This window comes from Lepidochelys kempii, chromosome 12, assembly GCF_965140285.1.
Source record: "Lepidochelys kempii isolate rLepKem1 chromosome 12, rLepKem1.hap1, whole genome shotgun sequence".
Classification (NCBI taxonomy): domain Eukaryota; kingdom Metazoa; phylum Chordata; order Testudines; family Cheloniidae; genus Lepidochelys; species Lepidochelys kempii.
In genome coordinates this window covers 37,221,853-37,243,224 of record NC_136391.1, presented here as the reverse complement: position 1 = coordinate 37,243,224, position 21,372 = coordinate 37,221,853, and the positions used below count along the sequence as shown (strand labels likewise).

Below are 21,372 nucleotides of genomic sequence, written 5' to 3'. Positions count from 1 at the left end.
TCGACCTAACTACATCAACCTAAGCAGCTATGCCTCTTGCGGAGGTGAAGTTATAAGGTTGGTGTACTGGGTGACTCACATCATCGAGAGCAACATTGTAGTGCAGATGCTTAGAGCTGAAAGAAGCATTGCAGCATCTGGAACAACATAATACAGTGGAGTAAAAAACCCCATATGGCTATAGTTCTCAACTGACAAACAACCAAATCACCAAAACAAAAGTTACTACTGGAACTTTCACCAGCAATATTAATCATTCACAAGCCACATAATCACAGAGCATCTTGAACATTCCCAGGCCAAAACCAGCAGACTTATCAGCCCACCCCAGATTTCCCTTACTGTACCTTGGCATGGGCCTCCTGCTGTCTGACAAAGCTGTCCGCAGACAGCCGCAGTTTAGCTAGCCGTGTATCCCAGGTATCCTTAACCAGTGTTCGGATTTCATCTGCTTTTGGGATGCTATCTGAGGCACTAGAAGAGGAGGAGGAAGGTCGGTCAGAACAGGCTGCAAGGGACTAATACATTAAGTCTCTGGCATGAGTAACACTGGCAGCTTCTCGAAGCATGAACAGAGTAGTTTGCTTTATACAAAGAGGGAACACTGAAATCCAAAGTGCTGCTGCTTCTGCAGCTGGGGTTTTCTGGATACTTTATTTACCCAGGAAAGCTCAGTTTTCAATACAATCCTTCTGGTCTTTAATTGCCCAGATGGTTTGGAATACCAGGAAGTCCAATAACCTGGCCAAAGTCACAAGTAAAACAGCAACTCAATGGCTCAACTGTTATTAGAGCTCAAGTTCAGCCCGGTACTCTTACCGTTCAATCACAAGGACCATACAGGTTGTGTCACATAACATCCTAATGGTTAGGCAATTAAACACTTCCACAAGGACCTCAAGAGATCAGATCAATTCACCTGAACAGAAGTGTCCTGGTTATTCTAGGTTTATTCTAGTGTTAGAAAAGGGTCTGTGTGCTAAGAGGTTGTAAGCGTCAAAAAAACAAAAACAAAAAAAAAAAAAACAGTTGGCTTCAAATGGCCAGTCCTCTGTAATCAAGGGCTTTTCAAGTCAGAAGGGTATGTGCTTAGAAGAGTAGTTCTTGACCAAGGGTACGCATACCCCTGGGGGTATGCAGAGGTCTTCCAAGGGGTACTTCAACTCATCTAGATACTTGCCTAGTTTTACAACAGCATAAAAAGCACTAACAGTCAGTACAAACTAAAATTTCATACAGATGACTTGTTTATACTGCTCTATATACTGAAATGTAAATACAATATTTGTATTGCAACTGTTTTAAACGGTAAAAATGAGAAAGTAAGCAATTTTTCTGTAATGGTGTGCTGTGGCACTTTTGTATTTTTATGTCTGATTTTGTAACCAAATAGCTTTCAAGTGAGGTGAAACTTTGGGTATGCAAGTCAAATCAGACTCCTAAAAGCGGTGCAATAGTCTGGAAAGGTTGAGAGCCACTGGCTTAGAAGAAATACCAGCCAGAAAGCTAATTTTATTGTAATGAAATGTCTTAGCAGACATGACAGTTTAGAGTCAGGTCATCCCCAATCCCTGCTTTCCAGGCTGAGAAAGGAAGAATTTCCCAACTCCTAAAGGGTAGCCTAACAGCAGCAGAAGGCAGAGAAGTCTGGAAGGATTAAGCTGCTGGACCTCTCAGGTAGATTGAGAGCTGTGAATCTGTATAAATGAAGATAAAAAATATGCTAAATACATCCAGGGCCACTACACTTAGTTACTTCTGTATGCAGTGCTGGAGTCCAGTTATCACACCACAGAACAAGTGAAACCAAGTTAATAAATACAAAGGCTACCATTAGGTAAGTGCCCTAGCAAAATCTTGATGTACTTTAGAATAAGCCTCCTGTTAACACTTTCCCAAAGGCCTCAAAATTTAAATCCAATCAAATCCTAAAAGCTTTCCTATGTCACGACTCACATTCCTGAATATTTACCCACCTCAAACCCAACTGGGCAGGGAGGAAAGTGCCTTTGACTGACTACAGTAAGAGACCTACTTACTAGTTTAACAGCAGCTTAGTTAGTTCCATGTAGTAGGGACTGGGCATTGGAGTGAAAGTGTCCTCTTTGCGTTCCTGATCCCGGATTTCTTCCAGCTTTTCTGAAACACAATTGGAAGAGTTATACTTTACCAGATGCTTCAATGCGCTGGTGTCAAGTCCTCCCATGGAAGCTGCACCCCTTAACCAACTTTGCAGGATGAACTGCCAGTTTCGTGTTTACATCAGGAGGAATCAGCACTTAGGTGGAGACACCAGCTGCTGCAGGAGAAACAAGTCTAATGCTCAAAAGTTGATCTGATCTCATGTCTAGAAGAGAAAGTGGACCTCAATGCATATGGGAGAAAGGGACACCCACCAACCCAGGATTGCAGTGACAAGAGCTGAGGAGAAACATTCAGTCCAACATGGTTAGAAGGATGAATCACCGTCACCACCTGGGACATGAGGAGAGAAGGAGTCACATGACTGGAGAGAGCGCTCCTCCAAAAAAGGAACCTTTCTGCCAAGTAACATTTTGGCTCACTGATTTGCACTCTCTGGAATGAGGAAAATGTGGAAAAGGGAGAATGTTTAGAGACACAAGCCTCTTCACTCTTCCTGAAATTCCATCATTACCTGCTTCCTGCCCTCCTCAACTATACATTTCTCTCAAGATGGCAGAATGGAGGGGGCTAGGATTTTTATTTCTAATGGGAGGAACATACATCACATTGGGGTAAAATCTCTTCAGCGCCTAACTGCCTTCAAGGGACAAAGGAGAATGAGGAGATTAGAACTTCTTTATGCTCTCCAAAGACACCCTCTTCCATAGAGATGAGGCTAGAAAAAGAGAGGTGCTAAAAGGCAGCAGACCCTGCCTTGATTATAACAATACTCTGCATTTTTATTACAAACAAATCTCCCCACTGAGGTAGACAAGTATGATTCTCATTTTACAGGTGGCCAAATAAAGCCAAGAACAGTGAAGTGGCCAGCTGAAGATCACACTGAAACCAGTGGTAGAACGGGGACACAGTATTTGAAACCAATTTTATGTATCAGAATAAGAATATATTCTAACTACACAGATTAAAAATTAAAACAAGGATATGCTAAAAATCACACTAGTTTGCAGTGTTGTCATAGCCATGTTGGTCCCAGGATATTAGAGAGACAGGTGGGTGAGGTAATATTTCTTACTGAACCAACTTCTGTTGGTGAAAGAGACAAGACCTGAAGAACAGCTCCGTGTAAGCTCGAAAGTTTGTCTCTTGGACCAACAGAAATCAATCCAACAAAAGACATTACCTCACCCACCTTGTTGGTCTAAAACCATGCTAGGTCTCAAAAATCTCAGCAACGATTCTTCCCATAACTCCATTTGTCCTTGCAACTTTCCCTTGGGAAAAGTGCAAAGGTCCAATTCCTGTATTTCAGGACTCCCCACTAGCCCTGCAGCCTGGCTAAGTCCATGCCAGATCTGTAGGCTACTGTTCTCCTTACCAGCATCCATCCATTCAGGAGGTATTAGCCGACACTTCTGTCTCTGTTTTAGGTTAACAGCTAGCCAAAGAGGCACTTCCACAGGCAAGCCAGGATTAAAGGGACCCAAATCCCCCTGGAAAATGAAATTCAGTATGAAAATAAGGAAAGGAGAAATAACAGAGCAGGGAAAATTGTGACCTCTTTGAAAATCTAGTTTTCCTTCATCAGCCTCACACTGCTGAAGGATCAACAGTTTCCTGTAGATTTAGGGAAGCCACCCCATGCCAACTGAAATCACCCCTCCTTTTGGTCCCAGATCCCAGCACAGTTCTCCTCTCTCCCCTTAGCAGTAACTACTTACATTTTGATGACACTTTCTATCCTAAAGGGTTTCATAAGCTATATATGAAAATTACTTCTCCCATCTCTGAAAGGTAGCCCCTTTGGCTGTGGGTGGGCAATGGGAGATGTTTTAACCGTAGAACAACTAGTGTAGGGCAGTAAGTGCAGGTGAGTCTTCTACCCCCTGGCGCTGCAGGAGGGATCTGGGCTCACAGGCAGTTAGCCAAAGGGAATGCAGAGGTTAGGAAGAGCCAGGAGGGTAACGTAACGTTCACGACTGGGCACTTTGCTGTTACTCCATTATTGGCTTTGGTATCGCTATGGATTTTACTGGCAGGCGCCCAGACCCCATGGTGATGGGCGGCAGGCTATAGAGATACCATTGCCGCCTATCAGGATGCCAGTAGCCCCACTGCGGAGCGGGTCAGCCCCAAATGGCTCTCCGGCCCCGGCCCGCGGGCCAGGGCCATCTCCCCGCCATCCCCTCCCCGCAGCCGAGCCCCGGGCCACCCCATCTCCCCGCCCTGCTTCCCTACGTAAGCCCACTGCGGGCGCCCCCCAGTGCTGTTCCCCGAACTGGGCCCTGACCTCCCAGCTGCCTCCGTCAGGGCCCCGGCCCCGTGACACCCGAGAGCCCAGCCCCCACCCCGGCCCGCTTGGCCCTGCCCCCGAGCCCGGCCCCTATTTACCCCCCCTCCCCGCAAACACGCGCCGGTCCGGCCCCTTAACCCCCGGGCCCTACGGCCCCGCACCCCGATGAGGTAGATGCGGTCCAGGCTGAAGTTGGGGATGACGGTCACCAGCTCCTTCTCGGCCAGGAACTCGGCCTCGGCGGGATCCATGGCCCTGAGGGGCCGCCGCCGCCAGAACTGGATCTCGCGGCACGCGCGCGCCCGTCCACACCCTTTGCCATTGGCTGGGAGGGAGACAGACCCCGCCCCCTCGCCTGACGCTGCCTGTTTCTGAGCGGCGCGAGAAGCTAGCTTTGGTTTCCCGATCTCGGGTTAAACGCGGGGCTCGCACGTAAAGAGGCTCTGATTGGCTTATGAAGATTTATAGTCTCTCTCTCTGATTGGCTTAGTCACATTCATCGTGGTACGCGATTGGCTGAGCGGCTAGAATGAGTTCCAGCCAATCAGAACGCTCTTGAGCCCAGGTCCTCAAGCTGGGCGGGAGGACGGTCCCTTGAGGGAGGATGGTCCCCGCGGGATGCCGCCGGCCCGTGCAGGCCCCATTCCCAGAGGGTGAGGCAGTGACTCAGGCCCGCTGCCGTCTTCGAGCCTGGCTGAGCCCGCCCTACCGTGTGTCATAGACCCCGCACTGCGCGTTCCCGCGGGGGATTCCCCTCCGGCCCCGGAGTCCCGGCCCCAAGGAGATGGAGCTCCCCCCAGTCCCATTGCCTCCTGTTCTGCCCTCTCCAGCCCCCACTCCAGATGTTTTAGGTTAGGGGCCAGTCTCCCCTCCTGGGCCGCTTGCCCCGTGTTTCCAGCCGGCTGCAGGACTCCAGAGCCATCTCTCTCCTTTGCAGCCTGTGCTCTGCTCCCCTTCCTCCTAATCAGCATCACCCGTGCAGCTGTGCTCCACTGGGCCTTGGCACACCTGGCACCGACCCTGAGCGGGCTGAGAGCCAAGAGCCTGAGTCTCAGCCCTGGCCTACCCTGGGGTTTTAGGCATGGGGCACAGTTTACACCTCTGCCGCACAGCTCCCAGCTCTGCTAAAGGTTTGCACAAGTACAGATACGCTGCAGGTAAACACCTGACTTTGCTGTAGATGCCAAAAGCAGTGAGAGTGGGAGGATCTAAGTTCCAGATCCTCTGCTGCCTTTCACCTCTCTACAGATCTTATATGGTCCCCAATCCCCATTACCATAATGTCTGAGCAATTCACAGCCTGCAATCTGTTTCGCCAGTTTGGTTTAGGCATTTGACTCTTTGCTCTGTATTTCTTTAACTGCAGGTTTATGGAATTGTTGCTTTGTTTTCCCATCGCTATCTGTGACAGTGGTGTGTCTTGGACAGAGAAGGGATCTTGATTTATTAATATTAATAAGATAGCACCTAGAGGCGAAGGCCCTATTGTACTAGGCACTGTACAAATGTATAACAGATAGTCCCAGCCCTGAAGAGCTTATGCTCTAGTGTAAGATCACAGCCAACAATAGACAACCGGGCTGAGCCCAAGGAAATAAAGAGATGGCATTAATCAGCATGAAAAACAGCAGTCCGAGCAAACCAGCTGCCTGCCTGCCCACAATCATTGTTGGGTATGTTGTAAGCATCACAGTAGAGAAGTATTTTAAGGAGGGATTTTTCAACTATTCCTCACCTCTGATCTTGATCCTTCTCCCCATCACTTGTTAATTAAAAAGAAAAACCATCTCCAAACACACAGCAATCAGGATGTGTTTAAGAATGGAGGATGAAGGGGTAATCACTAGCAAACAGCATGGATTTACCAAGAACAAATCATTCCAAACCAGCTTGATTTCCTTCTTTGACAGTGTGACTGATTTGGTGGATAGGAGGAATGCAGTGGACATAATATACCGGGACTTCAGCAAGGCTTTTGACCTGACACTGTGGTAAGTAAGCTGGAGAAATGTGGGCTTGACAGAACTACTATTAAGAGAACATAAGAACATCCTAGCTAATAGCCATTGATGGACCTATCCTCCATGAACTTATCTAGTTCTTTTTAGAACCCTGTTATAGTCTTGGCCTTCACAACATCCTCTGGCAAGGAGTTCCACAGTTTGACTGTGCGTTGTGTGAAAAAATATTTCCTTTTGCTTGTTTTCAACCTGCTGCCTATTCATTTCATTTGGTGATCCATAGTTCTTGTGTTATGAGAAGGAGTAAATAACACTTTCTCCACACCAGTCATGATTTTATAGGCCTCAATCATATCCCCCCCCTTAGTCGTCTCTTTTCCAAGCTGAAAAGTCCCAGTCTTATTAATCGCATCTCATACAGAAGCTGTTCCATAACCCAAATCATTTTTATTGTCCTTGTCTGAACCTTTTCAAATTCCAATATATCCTTTTTGAGATGGGGCGACCACATCTGCACGCAGTATTCAAGATGTGGGTGTACCATGGATTTATACAGAGGCAATGTGATATTTTCTGTCTTATTATCTATCCCTTTCTTAATGATTCCCAGCATTCTGAGGATACACAATTGGTTAAACAACTGCAAACAAAACGTAACTATTAATGGACTGATGTCAGATTGGAGGGAGGTCTCAAGTGCCTTTTGACAGGGATCTGTTCTGGTTCCAGCGTTTAACATCTTTATTAATGACCTGGATGTAGATATAGAGAGCATACTGACCAAGTTTGCAGATGACACAAACCTAGGAGTGGTTGCCAGTACTTGGCAGGATAGAGCTAAAATTCAGAGGGATCTTGATAAACTGGAGAACTGGGCTATATATACATATATATAAACAACAAAATGAAATTAAACAAAGACAAATGTAACGTCTTAGGGAAGAAAAAACAAATACAGAATGGGGGAAAACTGGCTTGGCAGCAGCACTGCTGAGAAGGATCTGAGTTATGGTAGATCAAAACCTCAGCATGAGTCAGCAATGCAATGCTGTTGCCAAAAAAGTAAATGCAGTTTTAGATTGTGTTAATAGAGGCATAGCATGAAAGTCATGGGAGGTGATAGTACCACTCTACTCGGCACTGGTTAGGCCTTAGATGAAGTACTGTCTCCAGTTTTGGTCTCCAGTGTATAGAAAGGATGTAGAGAAACTGGAAAGGATTCAGAGGCAAGCGACAAAAATGATCAAAGGGATGGAATGCAAGCCATATGAGCAAAAACTGAAGGAACTGGGTACGTTTAGTTTGGAAAAGAGGAGATTAAGTGGGGATATGACAGTGGTCTTCAGATACTTGAAAGGCTGCTATAAAAAAAGATGAAGAAAAGTTGTTCTCTTTTGCCAAAGAGGACAGGACAAGAGGCAATGGGTTCAAACTACAGTTTAGCAGATTTAGATTAAATCTCAGGAAAAACTTTCTAGCTGTAAGAACAGTAGGACAATGGAACAGACTGTCTAGGGAGGTTGTGGAAGCTTCTTCACTGGAGGTTTTCAAAAGGAGGCTGGATAGCCATCTGTCTTGGATGGTTTAGACACAACAAATCCTACGTCTTGGCAGGGGGTTAGACTATATGGTCCTTGTGGTGCCTTCTAACCCTATGATTCTAAGAAAAAAACAACAAATAAAACTGTCAAGACACATTGAAGATGTTAATGTCCAAAGTTATGCAGGGGAAAGAAAAAAATAAAAGGCTTTTATCCCAGAGTGATTTAGAGCACTGTCAGCCAGGCTGTTAGGTTGTCAGGTTGTCATGGAAACAGAAAGCCTTCAAACAATATTAGCAGTGACAGATCTATTTAATGGTGTGTTCTTGCAATCCTGTTCAAAACACCACCTATTTCTCTGTCTTGCCTCCGTGGTGTCCCAGCAACAGCAGCAACCTTGATGCAACGGGAAGAATAAAAAGGACCCAGTGTCAGGTATACTGTGTTTCCCCACAAAAAGTCTTTCCCAGGGAGCCACTTTTCCTCTTCTTACCCCTCATCAACCACTCCGTTATTCTCTCCCTCACCCAAACCAGGATCTGTAGCATTGAAAGCCAAACCACTCTACATTGCATGAATAAAAATGAAAAATGATAGCACCACAGTTGCAGGATGATAATAATCCCATTTTGTGGCTGTCACTCAAAGGCCTTGTTATGTCTGGGTCTGATTTTCCTTCACTCTGCTCTCACCCCCTTCCCATAAAAAATAAATCGAAGTGCCATCTTACTCGCAGCAGCTGCCAATGGTTCCTATTGATTGATTTTTATTGATTGATATTTTATGATGCCCTAAGGGCTTTTTTTTTAATTAAGTGAGTTTTGTGTGTATGAAAAGTGCCAGACGGGCAGCTCCTCAGGCCTCTGTTTATCAGTGGAAGAGGGACAGCATTGGGAGTGGCACTGGCAGGGCAAGCTGCCCCTGGCGAGGTGTCTCATTTCTGACTGGGGGAACCATCTGTTGGGGGTGAGAAAGCAGCTCAGTCTCCATCACTCGATCACCCTTGGCTTCCTTGCTGTGCCTGCCAACAAGGAGGGACCAAATAGTGCCAATTGCACTTGGAGTCAGCAATATCACTAACCCCAAGCATTTAAAAAAAAAAATGAATCAGGCCCCAAAACATGCGATTGGTTTAAAAATCATGAGATTTTTAACACTAACACACGTGCAGTCCTTTTTATCAACTTCCTGGTTTCTGAGCCGTTAGACATCACATTTTTCAGCTCTCCTCCACAACAATCAGGATTAGAAACTTACTTCTTGTTTTAAAGGGAGTTCTTTCATAGTGATTCTCATAGAAGATGGAACCACCAGTCTCCAGGAGCTGAGACTTTAAGAAAAACACCAGATATGAGCGCTGGCTGGCAACACCAAAACCAGATGCGAGTTTGGTTTTGGAAATGGTTGTCATTGGCTTTTCTCCATCTCTCTATGTATTTCTAGTGCAAGAGCCATGATTTCAGCCCCAAACCAGGCAAAACTCAATGATGTTGCCTGAGTTTGCTTTTGACATTTTGAGTTTGTTGGAACCCCTGCATTCAAAGTAAAACTCAGGTGCAAACCCCAGCCCCCGGAAATCAAAACACAGAAGACTCATGATGCAACCCTTAGCAATGGTAATCACCAGATTTCTCACAGCTCTGATCTTCACAGGTTTAAAGAACAACTCTAATACTGGAGCAAACCTGAAACAGTGAAAAGAGTAACTGACAAAGAGATTGTGTTAGGTAAGCACTGCCCTGGGTTCTGCTAGCTCTAAAGTCACTCTGATGCAGAGAACTCTCAAAATATGGCATATGTGGGACTCAAAGTGCTTCCAGCTTCTAATCAGGGGAGGCTGCACCAGTGCAAGCCCTGATTTAAACAAGTGCAGCGTGTCTACCCTGAAAGGTTGCACTTGTGGAGCTACATTGGGATAGCTACACAGGGGCAAAGATCCCAAACACAGAGATGTCCTCTGTGAAGCTCTTTGTTCTGAAGGTCCCTTACCTCTGACAGTCACAGCAGCTTCTGCTGCTCGATCCATGGGAAAGGCATACAGGCCTGTGCTGATCACAATAGCAGGATGAAACAGGACAAGGAAATGGGCTGTGAGAGGGCAAGAAGCCCAGCTTTACATTTGAAATGTTCAGCAATCCAGACTTAGGAGAAGCTCAGATTCCAGTGCATTTCCAGATCCAAACTCCATAACTCAGCTCTGTCTTGATTTAAACACAAGAGATGGACTTAAGCTCCAAAATCCCACTTTGGCTTTCAAACACCTCAACGTTCAGGGGTGTCCAAATCTGGGTGGATTAATGTAGCCCAGGGATCGGCAACCTTTGTCACACAGCCCACCAGGGTAAGCCCAGCGGGCCGGGACGCTTTGTTTACTTGCTGCGTCTGTAGGTTCGGCTGATCGCGGCTCCCACTGGCAGCAGTTTGCCGCTCCAGGCCAATGGGGGCTGGGGGAAGTGGCAGCCAGCATATCCCTCGGCCCGCACCGCTTCCCTCAGCCCCCATTGGCCTGGAGCGGCAAACCGCAGCCATTGGAAGCCGTGATCGGCCAAACCTGCAGACACGTCAAGTAAACAAACCGGCCCAGCCCACCAGGGGCCTTACCCTGGTGGGCTGCGTGACAAAGGTTGCCGATTCCTGATGTAACCTATTTTAAATGTCAGGACAAATTTGCAAAATGCAGATCAAGAGTCAGATCTCAAAAGGCCCACATTTTGTGCCTTTAGATCTCTCACTGCAGTTACCGCAGGCCTGATTCTCCAGTTAGGCTGCTGTAGATCAAGGGTAATACCACTGAAGCCAATAGCCTTCTGATGGTGTAAAGCCACTGTGGGAAGAGAGTGAAGCTCTGAGGTCAGAATATTCTCTCCATAGGCATTGGGAGGAGGTGCACACTCAATTTCATTCAATATATTTACTCCACCATTTACCTATCAGTGACTTTAAGGGCACCTCGGTAATCACAGTGAAACTTTTATTTTCAGAATTTGCAGCAAGAAAAATAATACAATTTCACTCGAAAGCCAATTGCCTGCATGTCTCAGGAGAGCAATAATCTAAACCCTATTGGAATGCATTACGGCAGTGCCAGGCAGTCTATAAATGGCTCTGACATGGTGTGAATACACTTTTGTGTCTTTTGCCATCTGCTGCTGTCATTAAAAAATTAAATTTCCATCTGTTTTCACACTCTTCCTCCACTTTTCCTGTAGGTTTCTGATTAATTCTGTTTCTTGGTAGCAAAGACCCCATGTCTCATCATGGGATGTGGAGGATCTTTATGTGTAATGTTAGGGTCAGGGTGGAAAGACCCAGCCTGCGATTATGTTTAAGATGTTAATGTTCACAGGATGATCTCTGTCATGCCACTTACTTAGTTTCCCTGTTAGTGCCATTTGGAATCAGTTCATTTTGCTCTTCATATTAAAAACAAACAGAATGCCACCAATATTCTCCCCAAAGCACATTAGTGGGACACACTTAAACTGCTTAGACCCCACGTCTGAATGTTTTTTATTAAACGTCGGTGTGAGTAGGGTTTGCATTTCGTTCGCTTGTGCTGCTGCAGCTCTGGGGTCATGGGTAAAAATCTGAACGTGAAACTGACTAGAACCAGGTCATGAAACCAACGAGCTTAGTTTCCTTCAGCTTGAACAAGGAGGCATAAAAAGTGAACAGAGACAGCAGAAGATCCATGACTCTGGAATCTGATTTCTTGGTTGGTCAAATAGGGCACAAGTGCAGGGCAAAAGGCTTATTTCTTTTTGCAGGCCTTTGATTAAGGGGGTGTTGAGTGACAAGGGTTTGGAGTGGTTCTGAGCTGAGTGATCACAGGTGGAATTCATTTTTGCTGGGGAAGCAGGCTGAGCCTTTTGTGTTGGACTGCCAACATGTTCTAAATAAATGGTAAAGGAAATGGGGCCGGATTTTCAAGAGCGTACAGCACTGGCCTAACTCTGCTGCCACTGAAGTCAATGAGAGCTTTACCATGGGATGCAGCAGAAGCAGAGTTTGATCAACACTGTTGAAAATCCCTAGATTTTTTTAAAACTCAGGTTTTAGAGTCAAAGATATTAATACACAGATATGGAGTTTTAACTCACTTTTATATGGAGTGACCCTGTAAGTGCATTTTATACCTACAATTGTCTTATTGTGCGTTCTTTGCGTTCTATCCTTTAGAATTGTTGTTTGGTGATATCCCCACACACACATCAGTTTGTCACATCCATTTATTTCATCTTAAACTTTGATTGTAAGCTGGGCGGAGTGGGGGCCATCTTTCTGGTATATGTATGTATAGCACCTAGCACTGGAGGCCCAAGCTTCTAGTTATGACCACAAAACAAATAAATAATATATATTCCTATGTTAACTAACTGTAATAAAATAGTACAGCACTTAGTACTAGTCAATGACTGGGGTTCCTAGATGCTGCTGCAATACAAATAAATAACAACAACAACAACAACTCCCTTTAATAAGGCAACCAAGCAGAAGTAGCAGATAACCCTGCCTTAGTGAGGGAACTAAACTGGGGACTTCCTGAGAGAAGTAGAGTGGATGGTTATACAGCATCTTTGGCAGGGTTGAATGCCATTCCGGTCTAATGATTAAGAACACAGCAGGCACCTGTTCCTTTAGCTACCACTGTCCCTTTAAAACAAGAACCACTCACCTATACATTTCCCTCCACCAGCAGGAGCAGCCAGATCTTCAGAGATCCACGGCCCTGTAACTAGACAAGAAACAAAGAATTAGTAAAGAGTTACAGGCACGCGTCAGAGAAGCAAGGCACAGCCTTTATTTTAAAGAGGTAGGGTGGGGTAGTGGTCTGAGAGCCAGGTATGTCTCTATTCTAATCCCACTCCTTCCCTCCCTCTGTAGCCAGTCACTTAACTTCTCTGCCTCTGTTTTACCCACCTGTGAAATAAGAATAATAAATCCACACTGTGTTGAAATTGGGATTAGTTAGTGTTTATATGATGCTAACTGGTTCCAAGTATTATTAATTATTTATTAGTTCTGGCTAAGGTGCTTACATGGCCTCCATTGCCATCAGGTCTGGGCACCACCCAATCTATAATGGATTTATTCTTACAACACCTCTCTGAGGCACAGCAATGCTGAGGCACAAAGAGACTAAGTCACCCAGATGGTCTGTGACTGAGCAGCGAATTGAATCCCCATCTCCTAACCCACAAGCTTCCTGTTCTGATCACGGCACCACCCTTCCTCTCCTTGGTTCTAGCAGCACCTACATTGTGTCCGGCTCTGAATAGACACAAAGCAAGAGCAGCCCCTGCTCCAAAGAGCACCCATGTAAAAACCCAGGAGTTTCATTATAAAGCGGCTGTAAACCGACATGGAGACTGTGAGGCGTGCTACAATGACAATATAGGGAAACTGTTTTGGAAGAAGAAAAGGAGTACTTGTGGCACCTTAGAGACTAACAAATTTATTTGTTAGTCTCTAAGGTGCCACAAGTACTCCTTTTCTTTTTGCGGATACAGACTAACATGGCTGCTACTCTGAAACCTGAAGAGCTCTTTGCAGCATCCACTTCGTGTAGGTTTCTTAAGATAAGCACAAAAGTGGGGTAGAAGCCTGAAATTCAGGGCATCCATGGATTCGTGCATGACAGCTGACAAGCCAAAGAAAACAAGGATAAGCTTTGTATCTACAGAGGAGTCTATTTTCTGCATTTCTCCCCCTTGTTCTTTACAGTTACAACACGTGCAGGAAAACAGTTCTTAGTGCCTTCCGAATTTGTAATGACTGCAGCTTATTCCCTAGTGGAGTCTCAACAATCCTAGGGAACATCACAATACTCACATTCATGATGCCATCAAGGGTCATGAAATCACACGAGGAATGAACAGGAGCCATCAGACATTTAAGACACAATGCTCTTGTTCCCATGCAAGTGTCCCTGATCATGAAAAGCTGGAGAAGGGAAATGCACCGTGGTTTGATCAGAATACATAGTATCTTGTAGTTCTAGAGTAGCTTGGATCTCAAAAACTTTACCCATTACACCTTCTAAAGTATATACGTGGGAATCACTTCATCCACTGCTGAAATGCACCCATCACTGGGGTGGAACATGGATGTGGTTTAACAGCTCCTGGTAAAACTATGCCAACAAGTTTGGACAGCAAGTGAAATAGAATTATGCATCTCATTGAAACTGCAGAGGAAATTAGAGAAACAGAATGGCAAAACCCAGGCAGGACTAACACCCCTTCCTCCTACCAAAATTACCATTGGATTTGTTATGTCAGAGATTGGTTCTGTGTGTCTGCGAAAGGACAGCACCTCCGGCAGCAGGGCATTTCCTAAGACAACACCGGGGCATTGGTTCATCACTAATTCAGAGGAAAGAGTGCCATTGGCTGAATCACCAACATTGTACCTCATTGCTCTTCTTGGATTACTGAGTCAGCCACCTTACTTAGCTTGCAAGAGCTGACAAGAACACAGCCCGACGTGGGCACAGGAATCAGCAGGGCTGCCAAGCCACTCAAAATTTCCATTGATTCAGACTGGGAACATCAGCAAATTTCTGAGGATGCACCTGGGAAGCGAAGGTCAGTCTGCAGGGTTGTTTCCTCCAGGCCATGTGCCAAGACTCAATATTAAGCCTGGCATTATAAGGCTCCTAAGACATTGGCAGAGGGAGGGCAGCCCAGGCCTTTCCTTTCTCCCTTCATTTCACCCACAGCTTGTGACTGGCCATTGCTATGGGCACCATAAGATTTGAAAGAAAAGGGAGGAGGAAAGGTGAATGGAAATCCAAGGAAGACATGAGCACAGTTGCTGACAGCAAGAGGCGTTGCAGCCTCAGGGACTCATGAGTCAGGTTCATGCTGCGAGTGGCCATCAAACAGAGACTGGATCAGCTACGCTGGCAGCACAGCATCCTTTTTACTTACTCTGATGCTTGTCACAGGTGCTTCCCTGACTGTAGCCCGGCTGCAGCAGCTGCAGGTTCCCAGAACCTCCCCCAATCAAAGACCTAACCAGACTACGTGCAACTCCCTGGTGTTGAACCCAGGCAGCAGCCTGCAGCCCAGCAACTATGGCTAGCCAACAAATGCATTGCTAACAGCAAATAGCAGTTGGGTTAGAATTGCACTCAGTGCAGTGAGCGCTGGGCTCCTGACAGACAGCAGGGTCCTGTTGTCTGAACTTAGCGGCTGGCCGTGATTCATGTCCATGCAGGCAACGCTGACGCTCTCATCCTCTAAGGGGCCTCATCTCTACCACTGTGGCACAGTTGTTTCAGCCTCTATGAAATTTACATAACGCCACCCACAATCCCTTGCATGGGTGTTTTAACTGTTACACTTTGGCGGGTCTCCAGCCCAATTAGGACCTATTGTTTGACAAAGCCGATACTTTTTTTCCCTGGCTGAGGTGACAGCTGCACTCCAGTAATGAGCCCCAAGAAGGGTATGTCAGGGAAGGTGGGAGCTTCCATCTCCCTAAGTCTATTGTGGAGCTCCTTCCCTTGCCTAATGACTTGGCATGCTCCATTGTGCCTGCACATTAGTGGTGATGGGCACAGCTGCCCTCATGTGGCTCTGTACACTCAGCTTGTAGAACTTTGTACAGCACTGAGCTCTTTCTTCCGGCAGGGACCAATGAGGCTCTGGTACCGTGTCAGGGCCCAGCTACACTGTAAAAAGAAACCTATTAGGGGCTCCATTTACAACCCAGTTGCCCCCCAGCTTTCTGGTTGCATATTGTAGAATAGATGGGACACAGTTGTCTCCTCGAACCGTACTCCAGTTGCACGAAGCAAGGCAGTAGCACAATTTGATAGTATGGTTCGGGCCCATCTACACTGCAGAACCCAACCACGCTATAACTGGGTCTCTGAGATTGTTATTTTGTAATGTAGGAGCACCCACAAGAAAAAATTAGCAGGTGCCAATTCCCCCCTAGGCCCTCCCGCCAGCGCCTCCTCCCTGCCAGCAGCCCTGCTGATCAACTTCTCCCCCTCCCTCCCAGTGCCTCCTGCATACCGTGGAACAGCTGATACTGTGGAGGGTGAGAGGCACTGGGAGGGAGGGGGAGGAGCGGGGACAGGGTGCGCTCAGAGGAGGGGGCGGGAAGAGTTGGGGTAGGGTTGGGAGCTTGGGGGAAGGGGTGGAGTGGGGGCAGGGGTAGCGCAAGGGCGGGAAGAGGCAGGGTGGGGCTTTGGGGGAAGGGATGGAGTGGGAGGGAGGGCCTGGGGCGGGGAGGGGGTCAAGCACCCCCCGGGTTGAGAAGAAGTCGGCACCGGTGCTGGTGGAGACCGCCATCTCGCCCTCTTCCCAGGGCATTCTGGCAGGGCATGGCACTGCCTGCCAGCGGCCCCAGGAGTACACCATAGGGTTCCGAGGCTGCAACGGCACAGCACGAAAGCAAATCCACGCTGCTACGGAGGAGGTACAGGGGGAGTGGACATTAAAGGATGGGAAGTCTTCAGAAGGGTGAATTAGCTGGCAGGGCCTGCTGGATGCTGGGGAGTTCAGTGCGCGTGGAGGCCAGTAACATTCCACTCTGTTCCTGGGGCAGGTCCTAACTCTGATCTTCCGCTCTCACTCCATGGGCTCATTTCCAGCTGACCCCAGTGGAGAGTTCAGCAAACAGGAAGAGCAGAACAGCCAAGACAAGCTCCATTGTGATGATCCAAGCAGGGAACGTTCCCCAGGGTGAGGTTAAATGCCCTTGGAGGTGTGAAAGGAAAGGACTTGGTTGTATACCCGTGTCTCTCCATGTTTTCTGTCTCAACGCAGACAGTTCCATGGCCTTGCTCCATTCTGGAGTCTCTATAGCTCTGCCCTGGGCAACCCTTAGGAGCAAAACAAGTGTCCCTTTCGTCATCAGCCACATTACTTTCAGCTTCCCACGTGAAGACAAGACAGGGCCACTTTTGTGGTGGCTGCCATTTTGACTGATGCCAGGGATTGAACAGAGGACCCCTAGAGCATGAGTTGCCAGGGATTGAGCTAAAGAGCCAGGCTGGCACGCTGAGCGCTGTAACAGACTCCCCCTTCCGTGGATCAGGCACAGAGGAGACATGTTGAACCATGAGTCCATCGCCACATGCTCTGCAGTCAGCCAGAGCTGGGGGAGGGATTGGAGCTGTGCACCCATTTTATAACACACCTGTCTTTGGTCACTGAGCGTAATTGTTTCAGATTTGGGACCAGTTCCATATCTGAGCCTGGGATGCTGCTTTGATGAGGCAAGACACAGCATGCCGGAGCAAGGGAGTGCCGGGGTCTTCCACACAGACAATCTGACAGAGACCGTGGGGCAAAGAGATCTTTATTTGTAATAAAATAACAAGTCCTTATAAATCACTCCTAGCCCTTTTTAAAATATTGCCAAGACAGTCCACTTTAAAACATGCCCATTCACCCTCATGACATGGTTAGGATCCCACAAGTACACGAGACCAGCTTGCATTGGTGGCATAGACTGGGACAGATGGCCCCCACCCCTAGAGGCAGCAGACTCCACCCTTTGGTGAATTCAGTTCCTTTGTCAGGACTGGGAATTCTCAGGTTGTTCTCCCCGCTGTATCTCACCGCGACTCTGCCACGGTATCTCACAGTTATGTGCGACTGCTCCCCTCCCCACGCTGCATGCCCACGTGCTGGCAAAGAAAGAGTGAAGGACACGCAGGTGTCATGAGCGCCCAAGCCAACCGCGAAGGGCTGCCCAGCTGCACCAGGGCTCTCCATGCCTCGCTCACTCTTCTGGGAGAGGAGGGATTCCATGCCCCCACCCCTCAGAGACCCTCGATCAGGCTGGCCTGCCAGGGGGTTGTGGGCGATGGCTCGAGGCACAAACTGCAGTCGGCAGCATCCCAATCTAGCCACTTCCAGCAGCAAAGAAAGTGCTGCCTGGGCCAGCAGATCCAGATGGGCAGGGGTCCCAGTAGCCCAAATCCCCTAGGCAACGTCCACAGAGGTTTTCAAGGTCAGGCTTGACCAAGCCCTGGCTGGGATGATTTAGTTGGGGATTGGTCCTGCTTTGAACAGGGGGTTGGACTAGATGCCTCCTGAGGTCCCTTCCAACCCGGATATTCTATGATTCTATGATACACAAAAGAGCTCCCTCCTCTCCCCACTCTGTGAAGCTCAGATGGGCTCTTCCTTGGGCTACTGGTACCTATCCCCACAGAGCAGCAGGGCACATGCTCAGGTCATGCTGAAAGAAGTGATCAAGGAAGCAAGGTTGCCACACACCGAAACTGATGGCAGGCTTGTATTCCCATCAGCGGCTTGCATCTGCCTCTCCTCAAATAGATCCAAACCTCCCTCCTCCCTGCAAACCTAGCTGGGATTCCCCCACCTTTGGCCACCTGGGTTTGGTACATCAGAAATGCCAGAGCATGAACTTGGTACAGAAAACATTGTGACGCTCCTGTCATCTCTGGGCTCATGCAGCTGAAGGCCTGTGACGACCCCCATTCAGGTGGCGGCCAGGGCCAAGGTCAGGTTTTCCTGGTCCTTCCCGTGAACACAGGGCTCTGGTGAGATGTTGCCATGTCAAGCACTGGAGTGCTCACCTCCTGGCCACCAGGAGAGGGCTGGCACCCGGCCTCTCCGACCTGATGGCAGCGATCTGTCCCTTCCATCCCAGCTTGCGCTCCTCTCCTAGATCGGGAGCCACCAGCCTTGCCTATGGGTTGCAGCACAGCAGTCGCCTGCCGCTAAAATGTTCAGTGTCTTCCCCGCAGCGATCTGGCACTCGAAGCGGAACCTTTCTACCCTGCCAGCCAGCCTGCGGGATGGTGAGCCCAGCCAAAACTTGGGCCACTCGGCTTCCATCAGGGCAGGACGCAACGCATATCCCGCTGCCTCACTGATGGCACGGAGGATCCACGAGAACAACCCGATCTATTAAGGAGCCGCAGAAAGGATTTCGGTGACCAGGGCAGAGAATGCTCCCTGCGCCTGCCCCTTGATTTAGCTTCGGCCCCAGCCATGCCCTTTTATGGTGATTTGAATGGCCAAGGGAAGGCTGCAGTCTGGGCCCGCGCCGGAAAAGCCACCTCCAAATCACCGTGATGCAGCAGTGCGGCCGTCTCCCCCACCCCAGCCATCAATCTGCTCCATCACTCCCTGAGAGGAGCTGCCTGGCTAATTACTTAACATGCCACAGCTTGCTGGAGTTCGGAGCAGTGTGACAATCCCAGTAGTGCAGTGTGTGCAGATCCATTAATGAATCTTTAATAAACCCTGTTAAAGAGAGGGGGAAGGGACAGGGGAAAACACACGGCACAGATGGGTTCCCATGCAAGCTGTTCCCGGTGCCTGTGAAACAGCACCTGCTCTTTCATGCGCCCTCCGCTGCTCGCCTCCCATGCTGCGCTGCTCCTAGTCTCACAGCATCTGGCTCAGCAGTTGTTGCGCGCCGGATCTTCACCTGACTGCCTGGCATCTCTGGACAGCGTCATGCCCGTGGGGGTAGGAGGTGTGATGATAATGGCCGGGACTCTCAGGTGTTTGCTGTTCACCACGGGGGGCTGGGTGCTCCCACTGCTCACACACGATTTAAAGCCTGAGAGAGCGAGATGAGAAAGAGAGAGAGAGTCAGGGCCATCTGGGGGAGCCCAGCTCGCTGGGAGATAAATTGGGGGGAGGGCAGGGCTGGGGAGAGTCAGGAGGCAACGGATCATTTTCTGATCCTCTGCGCATTTCTAGGGCCCTTCCTTGCAGGAGATCCAATGAACATTATTTATTTGCACTGCAATAAGACATAGGGGCCTCCATCATAGACGATCCCACCCGCAGCTGTGCTAGGGGCTGTACAAACGCAGCCAGAGGTGCTCACAGTGGTATAGCTATCCCTGCATAGGAAGGCATCTTTGTACTGGTCTAACTGGGTCCACGCTAGGGGGTTGTGCCCATCTAACCAGCTCGGTAACAGAAAGTCACACCCCTGCTCAGGACAGTTATACCGGTACAAAAGCCGTGTGCAGACCAGGCTTTAGTGCACCCACCCCCTTCTTTAATTAAACCTCGTGCTAGGGATGGGACTGCTCGTGGGGAGCGGGAGGGAACAGAGGCATGGGGGAGTTTGCGGAAACTCTCCCTCCCCATCTTGTAACGCAATTGACTGTTTTGCCAGGGATGCTTCTGAAAACAAAGCATAGCAGCTGCTCTCCCTTGGAAGCCAAGCCTGCCCCACGCTTACCACTCCGATTCTCCTTTAAGAGTAATTCCTGCCCTAATTGATTTGTAACACAGTAATACCAGCAGGACCCATCTGACAGCAAGACCCCACTGTGCTGAGCACCCCACCCCACACACAGAGCCCCTGCTCTGAACATCTTACATACACAAGACAAAGGGTGGGACGGGAACCAGAGGCCCAGATGTCCAAGGTCACCCAGCAAGGCAGGGATAGAGCTGGGAATAGAATCCAGATCCCCTGATTCCCAATCCAGTGCACTCCCCCTTAGATTAAGATGACCAGCTTCTAAAGCAGTGTTTCTCAAACACAGCCACCCGGGGCTTTTCTTGCGGCCACAAGCTCCTGGGTGGTGATTGGGGGCGGGAAGCAGCAGCTCCTCCCCAGGGTCTGCCAGCAGGGGTTGGGCCCTGCCCCCTGGTGGAGCCATGAATGCCAGAGGAGAAGGCAGCTGGTGTGAATTCCCCACCTTCCTGGGGACAGTGGGGCTCAGACTTCTGGCTTCAGCCCTGGGGCGGCGGGCTGGGGCTCCTAGCTGCGAGGCTGTGGGCTCTGGGCATGTGGCGGTAGGCTCCAGCTTCGGGTGCTGGCCCCACGCTTACTACCCTCGACATCACTGCTGGCCCTGCCGCCTCCCCCAGCACCCCATCCATTCCCCCATTGCCCCTGGCTTTTGCTGCCTCCCCACCCATGTTCCCATCCAGGGCTTAATTTGTCCCCCAGCTTGCTGGGGCTGAGTAAGTCTGCTGTGAAAAGTGATATGTGTATGTTTGTCAATAATACTTTTCAGTGCCTCTCAGCTCCTTAGCAGACTTACTCACTACCAAGTCTAAAAATAAATAAATAAATAGAAATGCAACCAAAAAAGCAAAAGAAACAACAACAACAACAAAAGACAAGAACATGCAAAGCGCCTTATTTGTGTTTTAATTCCGTTTAGGTCCAGTTGTTGTGCGAACCACTGTAAGTGACCCAGGAGACAGGTGGAAAACCCTCACAGAAGCCCAGACATATTTTGCTAGGAAATAATGGAACAAGACCCTGGGGAAGGTGAGTGTGGTTTTCAGTGTACAGCTCATCATTTCTATGTGGCACACAAAACAACATTAAGAATTGGCCACTGGGAGTTGTAGTCCCACAGATGGGAGCTAAACACCAGCCAGACCTCCCAAAGCTGGAAGTCTTCTGGAATCTGGCTCTAATCACTTCTGATCATCTTACTGTTGAAATAAACACC

At 48.5% G+C, this 21,372-nt stretch overlaps 1 protein-coding gene and 1 long non-coding RNA gene across 3 annotated transcripts in view; one reads left to right on the top strand and one right to left on the bottom strand.

Annotated features, from left to right (window-relative positions):
• The window catches only part of GINS2 (GINS complex subunit 2), an 11,304-nt gene extending 6,201 nt beyond the window's left edge, over positions 1 to 5,103 (bottom strand). The window contains exons 1-5 of one of the 2 annotated variants that reach the window (XM_073308119.2): positions 4,600 to 5,103; positions 3,524 to 3,638; positions 2,040 to 2,139; positions 348 to 474; positions 80 to 137 (exon numbers count right to left, since the gene is read on the bottom strand). In XM_073308119.2, the coding sequence (XP_073164220.1) occupies positions 111 to 137; positions 348 to 474; positions 2,040 to 2,139; positions 3,524 to 3,638; positions 4,600 to 4,689 (459 nt within the window). In that variant the 5' untranslated portion in view covers positions 4,690 to 5,103 and the 3' untranslated portion in view covers positions 80 to 110. The remainder of the gene's footprint in view (positions 1 to 79; positions 138 to 347; positions 475 to 2,039; positions 2,140 to 3,523; positions 3,639 to 4,599) is intronic. The other variant, XM_073308118.2, reaches the window with a different exon arrangement.
• On the top strand, positions 5,006 to 21,372 carry LOC140896392 (uncharacterized). Its single transcript, XR_012154538.1, has 3 exons — positions 5,006 to 5,091; positions 6,349 to 6,429; positions 21,076 to 21,372. It is a non-coding gene; the product is annotated as an uncharacterized LOC140896392 (long non-coding RNA).